Genomic DNA, 10,472 nt, shown 5'->3' with positions numbered 1-10,472 from the left:
ACTTATATCGGCTGGAAAATAAAGCTGCATGCTTTCATCACCTTGCAATTCCTTAAATGCCCACTAGGCACCAGGCATCTGCCTAGATTGCCTTGCAGATGATCATGCCCTGGTAAGGTGGCAGATTGCTGAAGGTGCTGATTGAAGCAGCACTGCAGAAAAAGCAAGGATACTATCACAGGTTGTGAACTAATTATTGTCATGCATGAAAGCATAGTAAAGCATGTCTCAACATCATAGCCGTCTGCAGATTCCATGGGAAGGTTTGCTTTAAATGTTTGTTTTCTCTACTCTGGCAACGGCACAATCTGGCAATGGCGCACTGTCTCTAATCTGGCAATGGCACTGTTGCTAGTTGAAAGCCTGCTTACATGACGGGGGTAAATTGATCTCCTATTTTCATGTTACTGGGAACTCTATTTTCTGTGAACATGAGAGACGGAATGTGCAGAGATCTGATGTGGGACAAAAGTTGCCGCTGCAGTGACAGCACACAGGAGACACATTAGGAAGCGCAGCGCTGTCACAGGGAGGCGCCGGTGCCCTCCCCATCTCCGCTCCTCCCTCACACGAGGGTGTTTCCACTGCGCAGCCCTGCTATTGGCCACCAACCTGTTTATCGGGCTTAGCGGGATGCCTGTGATTGGCTGCCATGCAGCGTGACCTCAGCAAGCTGCTTGTGTGGACTCGTATAATATAATAGCAAGAAAGGAATTGGAAGGAGAAATAAATACGGCGAACGTCGGAACACCGGGCACATTAACCAGCTACAGTCTTACAGCAGCCAGCACTACAACTCCCAGGAGCAGGTAGCGTGCTTCCGCTCACACTGCAGGTGTATGGCTGTCACTGCGGGGCACACATAGAGGGGACTGCGGGCAGCGCTGCGGTGGCATGGGAGGGTGACCCATGCTGGGAGGGAAGGGAGCTCTGACTGACATGTTGTCACTTTTCTCCCACAGACACTGTCGCCGGAAGGCTGAGGACAGCTGAATTATGTTCCCCCCGGACACTGACTGGAACATCTCCTTTGCCGGCTGCGGCTTCTTGGGAATATACCATGTCGGGGTCGCCAGCTGCCTGAAGGAACACGCTCCTTTCCTGGTGGAAAATGCCAGAAACATCTATGGAGCCTCTGCTGGAGCTCTGACTGCCACTGCCCTCGTCAGTGGAGCCTGCCTGGGTATGATCAGCATATGCTCCCTCCATATCTAGCCATCTCTTATCTAATCTGCTGCATCTCTCTATGCATCCTTTATCTCACCAATCTGCGGTCCTTATCTTATCTGGCTACATGTATGTTTTCCTGCCTCTTCATGTTTGAACAGTTACAGTGCAGCATTCTTGACAGCAGAACTCTGAACACTACATAAGTCATTATCTGTAGGGCAGGGGTGTCAAACTCAAATGCAAAGTGGGCTGAAATTGTACACAGGTAGTCGCGGGCCAATCTCAATGTCTACTGGCGACCTTCCTACCTTTTCAAGTTCCCTGGTCAGGGGCGTAGCAATAGGGGGTGCAGAGGTAGCGACCGAATCGGGGCCCTTGGGCCAAAGGGGCCCCGAAGGGCCCTCCCTCAATTACAGTATTAGCTCTCTTTTGGTCCTGTGATCATAATAATTACTTCTATAGATACTTTGAATAATGGTAATCATAAACCACCTTCTCCCCATCCCCTTCTTGCACCTCTGACACTGTAGTTGCCATTGGCAGGTTTTGGTGCGCCGTATCAATTGTTATGTATAGAGTGCTTGGGGGGCCCCAATGTAAAACTTGCATCGGGGCCTGCAGCTCCTTAGCTACGCCACTGTCCCTGGTGTCTTATGGCCCCCCTCCAACCCCTATACAGTTCCCTGGTGCCTAGTGGTCCTCCCTCCCCTAAACCGTTCCCTGGTGTCTCGAGACCCCAACTCTCCCCTATACATTTCCCTAGTGTTTAGTGCTTTTCCCATACCTCCCCCATATGGCTTCCCTGGTGATCTAGGGTTTCACCTCCAATATAGCTTCCCTATTGGTCCAGAGAGGGCCAGACATAATGTAAAGTGAGGAAACAACTTGGGGGCCAAATTTAATGGCTCTGACGGCCAGATTTGGCCCATGGGCCGGAGTTTGACACGTATGCTGTATGAAGAATACAGTGTAATCACCAATGTCCTAAGATCCCCTAACAACCCTTCAAGCAATCGAATTGTTCAGATTGATTTAGAAACTAGTTGTGAATCGGATGCCAAATCATTGCATTGCGCTTCTGTCGTCCCAGCAAGTTTTGGCAGGTTTCTACGTCATATTAAATAGGTTGATTGTTGACAGATAAACATTGAATAATATGCTCAACTGATTAATATTTACCATCGCATCCAGTCGCTAAACATTTTACACAGTGATTATCAGTTGTTTCTGACTTGTCTGCGGAAGCATTCACTCCCTGTTCTGATCATTTGATTGGATCATTTTGTTGGATCAGGAGTGAATATTGCCTCATGTATATTAGGCTTAAAGAAACTCTGAAGTGTGGTGGAAAATATATGAAGAGTGAAGTCTCTGGATCCCACAGAGCAGGAGTGTCAAACTCAATCACATAAGGGGCCAAATTTAGTCGTGGGCAAAAACTGTTTATTGATATTTAACATTTATTTAACAGTTTCAAGTGAAATGGTGTAACTATAGTAAACATGGAGGTCTAGTCCCTTCCCCCCCCCCCCCCCTTCTGCAGAGTAGCACAGTGGAGCAGTTCAATACTTACCTGTCCCAGTGCTGCTTTGAAGAAAAGGGACAAGATGAAATGTGGCCCAATGCAAGATGCTAGCCTTCACTTCTCCCATAGTCTTTTAAGTAATTTTAAGATTAGGAGGGGGGCGGTTACTACTTACAAGGATGCATATCTAGCTGTGGAGGGCCACATGAAATGGCAATTTCATCCTGCAGGCCATGTGTTTGCCACATGTGCCATAGATCCTCTCTCCGTACCCTCGTTTCACCACTGACCCCTGGTGAAATCATGCAATCTGCAGTTGGAATATGTCTTTGGCCCTCCTCAGGTAGCCTTTAGAAGTACTCGTGTCCTGATGTACTTTTGAAGACTGGCAGATCAGTTCTGTGCATGCGCGAGTCCAGGCTTGTGCATGGCCAGCACAGATGCGCCGGTCTTCTGAAGCACTCGGGCACACAAGTGCTTTTGTGGCACCACTTTTAAACTGGGGACAGTGGTGGAACTAGGAGTCGGAGAGAGGACTGCAAAGGCTCTATGTGATTCAGAGCCTTCTCTCTTCTTTGGTGAGTATCTGTTTAGTGTTAGGTCGCTTCAGGGTTGCTCTACAGTTAACAATGGCTTTTCTCTTCATTCAAGCCCTAGTCAAGGTTTACTATATATATATATATATATATATATATATATATATATATATATATATATATATATATATATATACTTTCAAGACTGCATGCTATTCTTCATTGTTGCCTATCCTCCCACAGCACGAGGCAGATTACCTGGACCAAGTCCACCTCCTCCTACTCCTTATTGAGATTAACTTTGTCAGTAACACTACCATTACAGTGCAGCAGTTCTTCCCTGCACACTATATGACAAGCATTTAACCCTTCAGACATCTTCCCAAGTATGTTTTAAAATCCATATGTGCCCCTTACCGCTCTGCTTGCAAAAAGAAACCACTTCTCATTGCCCTTTTAGTTAGCAGTTTTTATAAATACATTGGTGAGAGTTTGGGAAGGTTAAATGCTTTATTACACACAAAGCTGGAGTAATTAGACAGACTTAGATGATATAAGACACTGTAGTGCTGGTCAGAAAGAGTTTAGAGAGGAGATGGGCAGTGTGAGCTCTGTAACTTTACCACCAAGCACAGTTTAATCAGCTTGGTGAACAGTCTAAATTAAATCACTTATGAGGTTTAAATCGCATATGATCTGTTACAATAACATTCGTGTGAAAGTGAATCATTTTTGTTGTCCTTGACACAGCCACTGCTTGCTGGGACCCTCGTCTTCTCGGCCACGCTTTTCTCCATGTACAAGCACGGCTGCACTGCGTGAGTCCTGGCTGCACCTGCACAGTAGGACAAAGCTGCTCACACATGAGAGGCTCCATGCTGCTTTGCAGACATGGCCAGGACTTGCACAGTGTGGCCGCGCTCGTACTTCGAGGGGAGCATGGCCGCCAGGGCAAATTCGACAGGCCCATGTTGGATTTTCTTAGAGCAGGGTTGGGCAAACTATGGCCCGTAGTATTTTTTGCAGGGCTGTGGAGTCGGAGTCTAGGAGTAATTTTGGGTACCTGGAGTAGGTGATTTCAATAAACTGAGGAGTCAGTCGGGTGATTTTTGAACCAAATCCATAGCCAGTGTTCTCCCCAGGCTCTTTTAGCCGGGTGCTCCACCCGGCTAGTTTTGGTGACCACCCGGCTAGTTTTGGTGACCACCCGGCTGTAATCGGCTCACCTCCTCCTATGCTGTAAGCAGAGTTGCTCACAGAAGCACTGGCCCTGCATTCTCTCAGCTCGCCCTACCTGGCTACTTTTTCATGCCACCCGGCTACTTTTTCATAACACCCGACTGGAAAAATTTCTGGGGAGAACACTGCTTAGCCTTTGTAAAAATTAGACTTCGGAGTCGGAGCAATTTTGGGTACCTGGTGTCGGAGTCAGTGGTTTCATAAACTGAGGCGTCTGAGTCGGATGATTTTTGTACCGACTCCACAGCCCTGGTATTTTGAATCTGGCCCACCAATCGAGGGCCAGATTACTCTCCTCCCTCCCTGCAAAGTTGCCTGCGGTGCATAATAAGTTACTCACCCAATCACACTTCCCAGCCGTAATATCCATGGCAACAGTGGTGTCATGTGACCTGCCGTCCATATATGCCAGCATGTCACATGACGCTGCTGTGGCCATGGAGATTGCCGCAGGAAGATGTGATTGGACGAATTAACACCCTGTTCGCATCTCTGCAGGGAGGGAGGTATAGAGGGTCTCAGCACTGGATCTCTGGGGTTGAGGACATGACGAAGTCTTAAGGTGGCCACTAATGGTCCAATTTCTAGCGAAAAATCGTTCGAGCGATCAGAAATTCTGATCGGACGAAAAATCGTTCACTACACCATCAACTAACCAATCATTTCTTCCTATCTATCACGACCACCAAGAAAATCCAAATTTTCGTTCGACGAAAAATCATTCGGGCGACATTTTTTTAACTCGTTCATAATCGATTGTGTCCACCAATGGAGATTATTTACAACCAATCCGATCAGAATTTATGATCGCTCGAACGATTTTTCTCTAGAAATTGGACCGTTAGTGGCCAGCTTTAGGACTATGCAGAGGCCTCCCCTACTAAGGTGTCTAGCTTTTTTTTCACTTAGGTTCGCTTTAAGTTATCTTGTCTTATATTGTGACTGTATGTTTGAAAAATAATTTGTAATATGTGAATCTGATGGCTTAATTAAGACTGCTAATTATATTTCTTCAGACTGATCATAAAAATGATGAAAGGACAACTCAATTGAGAGGCATATATAGGCTGCTATATTTATTTCCAGTCAAGCAATACCAGTTGCCTGTTGTCCTGCTGATCTACTGCCTCTAATACTATTAGCCATAAGCCCCATCTACACGATATGATTCTTTGTGCGATTCGATTACGATTATATTTACGATCCGATTAAATCCGACATGTCTGATCGGGATTCGATTCAATTTGATTTGCCATTGCAGAACAATGGCAAATCAAATTGAATCGAATCCCGTTCGGACATGTCGGATTTAAACGGATCGTAAATAGAATCGTAATCGAATCGCAGAAAGAATCGTATCGTGTAGATGGGGCTTTAGACCCTGAACAAGCATGCAGCAGATCAGGTTTTTCTGACATTATTGTCAAATCTGATAAGATTAGCTACATGATTGTTTGTTTCTGGTGTGATTCAGTCGCTGGTGCAGCCAAATAGATCAGCGGACTGTCAGGCAACTGCTATTGCCTAAAAGGAAATACATATGGCAGCCTTCATATCACTCTCTCTTCAAGTGTGCTTTTGAATGCAAGTCTTTCAAGGTATGGCTAGAATTAGGTGTTCTAAGCTGAATGTTGGTGTTTTGCCTGTTTCAGTACAGAAGTAACTCTATAAGAACATTACACTACTATGAATAGTTACAAAACAAAAATACTGTTAATTTGAGGTTTTCCTTGAGAAGTGGTACCTTGCATGCATCTGTGTTTGTGTAATATATGCTATTTGGCTATTATTTGTGGAATGGCATTATGAGGCGGTTACTGATAACATTATCATTACTCATTTGCTAAACGTAGAATCATATTTCACAATACACAAGCTGTGTACTTAGCACAGGGAGTGGCATTTCAGACCTATATGGCGTGGGAGAAAAGTCAGAGTGCTCAAAAGGATGTGAATGTATAGGGGTAATATTGTAGTAATAATAATAGTACTGTTTATTTGTAATACTGCTCATGCTGTAGCATGAAGGCTACAATACACTATTAGATTATAGATCTATAATCAGTTTTTATTTTATTTTTTATCTAATGTTTATATAGTGCTGACATCTTCTGCAGCACTTTACAATGTATATGGTCTTGTCGCTAACTGTCCCTCAGAGGGGCTCACAATCTAGTCCCTACCATAGTCCTATGTCCATTGTAGTCTAAGGTCAATTTAGTAAGAAGCCAGTTAACTTATCTGTATGTTTTTGGGATGTGGGAGGAGACTGAGTGCTTGGAGAGCAGACACAGGGAGAACATACAAACTCTTTGCAGATAGTGGCCTGGCTACATAAATATTGAGTTAACACCTTGCATCCTGTCATATTCATCTGATTTTATCAGAAATCTGAATACTGATTGTAGTGAAGCTCACATTGTACCCTCTAATGCAGGACAAAGGTACGCAACTGTCCATCACACAGGGAATCCCTCCCCATTCCTGCACAGCTCCTTTCTGTCTGAATCAGTTGGGAGGGTGTTCGATTTTAGCATAAGTTATTATTTGACTAGTAAAAAGGCCTGCCCGTTCAAAAATGGGCGCTAGTTCATGGCCTACAACCCCCACCACCACCACCTGCAACGCATGCACAGACATGACCCGCTCACCTGTCCCCCACCACTATCCAAAGTACCGTATATGCACAGAGGAAGATATTGCTTGCTTGGCAGTTGGAAAAAGCTGTTATTTCCCACAATGCAATGAGGTTCACAGACATCAAACTGTCAGGTCTGGAGGCAGGGACACAGGAGGACGCAGAGACACGGGTTTTAATATATAGGATTCAATGTTTCTACCAATTAGTATTTGTAGTTATTTTTGTTATGACAGCCATAAGAGCCGCTGATACTTTCACAATGGTGCCACTACAAATGCACTATATATTAGTAAATGTCTTAAAATGTTTGTTTGGTCCCAAGATCAGCCGTTTGTTGCCCTCTTCTCTAAGATTTGAGCAGGTGTGCATCATTTTAATGTATGCAATGCATTTTTCAGTTCTACTAAAAGTATACTTACTATTAGGTGGAGTGTTCTGTATATACATGTAGATGCTAATTGTAGTAGATCAAGGTCTTAAATGTGAATTTCTAAAGAAGATGATTGGCTTGTGTTATTGGAACCCAAGCTCTGGGTTTAATAATATGTACTGATGCTAAACAACATGCATGAAGAAACCTATAGCAAAGATCTCTCTTGATTTGCACCTCCATCCTGGTTGATGTGCTGTAAAGTGCTGTGCAGGCTTATTAAAGAAGCAAATTTTGTTTAATAATGTAACAATACAAAACATTTATATGCCCTTTACTGCAGACAAAGCATAAGCTTAGCTAGCAGGTGACCTTGCTTGTCTGCCTGACGAAGCAGATCTATATGCAGCCTGCATGTGTACCATTACATACTAATTGTGTCTGCTGTCTTCCCAGCACCTACCTGCTAGAACATTCTGCTTTATAGCATACGCTGAATGAATCACAGACAATATGTATTCATAGGTTAATGTAGGCTGATCGTATAGAAGTAGCTGAGTCAGTTGTTTTACTAGAATGTCATCCTTGGAGGCTGATACATTGTCAGTATGGATGGGAGTGCAGTTTGTACAGTGTCTGACCTCAGTGTATTGATATTTGGGTTTCAATTCCTTGATTGTTTGATGACCTGTTAATTGTATGTCTCTGTATTGTATTGCATTTTGCACAGTCCTACCTACTGCCGTGAAATGTATAAAGGACAGGTCCTATAGCCAGTATGGCTTGTGAGGAAGATTTATCAGCCTCTGTATACAGCAGGCATTGCAGAGCAGGCATACTATGTTGCCATGTCTTTCACATTAGAGAGCAGCCTGATTCATAAAACTCTATCGAGGACACTGAGAAACAGTACTAGTCTAAAATTAATCTGTACAGCATGCAGTGCCAGCCAAGGTCACTGCGGGGATGTGTTATTTAACATTACAGTGCAGACTGATTCATATGCCACCGTGCCTGCCACTCACATATAGCACTATGCTAAAACTAAAGTACTCACTACACTAGATTTAGACACATATTTTCTCCTGCTTTGGCAATGCAACTCTTGTAAAGTTTACATTGTCACATGCAGATGTATCTTTTGCAGAGAGACAGCAAATCTGTTATAGATATGATGCTATAGATATGGATGAGCACCACCATTATCATGACTGTTTTCTGTATTAATGACTGTATTATGTGTTTATATAGTGCTGACAGCATTTTTACAGACTAGGGTATATAGCCATGTCACTGACTGTGCCTTAGAAGAGGTCACAGTCTAATCCTTACAATAGTAATAGTCTAAGGGCTGTTAGGGGAAAATTAAATAACTTGCCAGTAAGTATGTTTTTGGGGTGTTGGGGGTTTCCAGGGTGCCCAGAGAATACCCACACAAACACCGGGAGAACATCCCAACTCCACACAGCTATTGAATATACTCTAAGTCTAGAAATGTAGGTCTGATTCACTTCATAAAAGTATAGGGGTCGACTTATACACGAGTCACGGGCAACACTGAGCACACTGAGTAATGTGTGTACTACTAATAGTGACATTCACATTTTCAGCAATTTACCCAGTGGTAAGTGATACTTGAGGAAAGGAAATACCAAGAAAACACAGGTCTGATAGTCCTGGCCACAACAATTACCAAGGAAAGAGGCAGGGGGGAAATACTGGGCTGCATAAAAGGGAGTGAAATTTGGGTACCTGGAGTCGGTGGTTTCATAAACTAAGGGGTTGGCATCGGATGATTTTTGTACCGACTCCACAGAACTCAGGGTGCACACCATAGGTGATTTATATGCAAACACAAAATACAAACCCAGAAAAATGTCTGTTATCACCAAATTAGTAGAGAAATACTGTAGATATGCAAGCTACTTCATACATACATACATACATACATACAAATGGGATCATGGAACCCTAAAGGTGCCCCCCTCCCCCTTGCTTTACCTCCTCCTACATCCACTACCGCACAATGCGCAGACTTCTCACAAGATGATGAATTTCACTATGTATGTGGTTAAAATAGACCCAGTTGTATCTGTCAAAAACTTGGTAGAGATAAAATTCTACCTCCCATGGTTTTGGCAATGGTTACATAACTTTAGGATTACACATCTAGCAGAAGCATAGGTTTTGCATAGAGTAAGTTCAAAAACAAGTGTTACGCTGGCATGGTTAAGAAAACAGGAAGTCACATTGTTTTTAAGCTGTTAGGGAGCATTGCAGCACCCTGCATTTCACCCAACCTGACACGCTGGTCCTTGTATTCCTAGCAAGCATTCCTACTCATGGTGTTATGTGATTCTCCACCACCACATTCTGTACTCCATGAGCAGTTAGCTTCCAGTGTCTTTTTAACTATGTAAGTATAATATACTGTGCTTGCTTTTTAACAAATAAACCTGAACTTGCTCGCTGTAAACCCTGAGCCTCTGTCTGTGGTGTAATCCATAAATATATTGAATCTCTGCTGGAAGCATGACAGATACCTCTTCCAGTCATCTCTGCCGTACCCACCACCTATCATATAGTGGTCCATACCCTGGTGTGCAGTCTGGGCACTGTGTGCTGACAGATATACAGTGATGTGAAAAAAACTATTTGCCCCCTTCCTGATTTCTTTTGCATGTTTGTCACACTTAGAATGTTTCTGCTCATCAAAAAATGTTAACTATTAGTCAAAGATAACATAATTGAACACAAATGCAGTTTTAAATGACGGTTTTTATTATTTAGTGAGAAAAAAAACTCCAAATCTACATGGCCCTGTGTGAAAAAGTGATTGCCCCCCTTGTTAAAAAAATAACTTAACTGTGGTTTATCACACCTGAGATCAATTTCTGTAGTCACCCCCAGGCCCGATTACTGCCACACCTGTTTCAATCAAGAAATGACTTAAATAGGAGCTATCTGACACAGTAGACCAAAAGCACCTCA

General features: G+C 43.5%; 1 protein-coding gene across 1 annotated transcript in view; it reads left to right on the top strand.

Annotated features, from left to right (window-relative positions):
• The first annotated feature begins 670 nt into the window (after positions 1-670).
• The window catches only part of PNPLA2 (patatin like phospholipase domain containing 2), a 58,573-nt gene continuing 48,771 nt past the window's right edge, over positions 671-10,472 (top strand). The window contains exons 1-2 of the mRNA XM_068260775.1: positions 671-809; positions 963-1,183. Coding sequence (XP_068116876.1) covers positions 997-1,183 — 187 coding nt within the window. The 5' untranslated portion in view covers positions 671-809; positions 963-996. The remainder of the gene's footprint in view (positions 810-962; positions 1,184-10,472) is intronic.

The sequence above is a fragment of the Hyperolius riggenbachi genome, chromosome 11 (assembly GCF_040937935.1).
Source record: "Hyperolius riggenbachi isolate aHypRig1 chromosome 11, aHypRig1.pri, whole genome shotgun sequence".
In the NCBI taxonomy this organism is placed as follows: domain Eukaryota; kingdom Metazoa; phylum Chordata; class Amphibia; order Anura; family Hyperoliidae; genus Hyperolius; species Hyperolius riggenbachi.
This window is presented reverse-complemented; position numbering and strand designations above follow the sequence as displayed.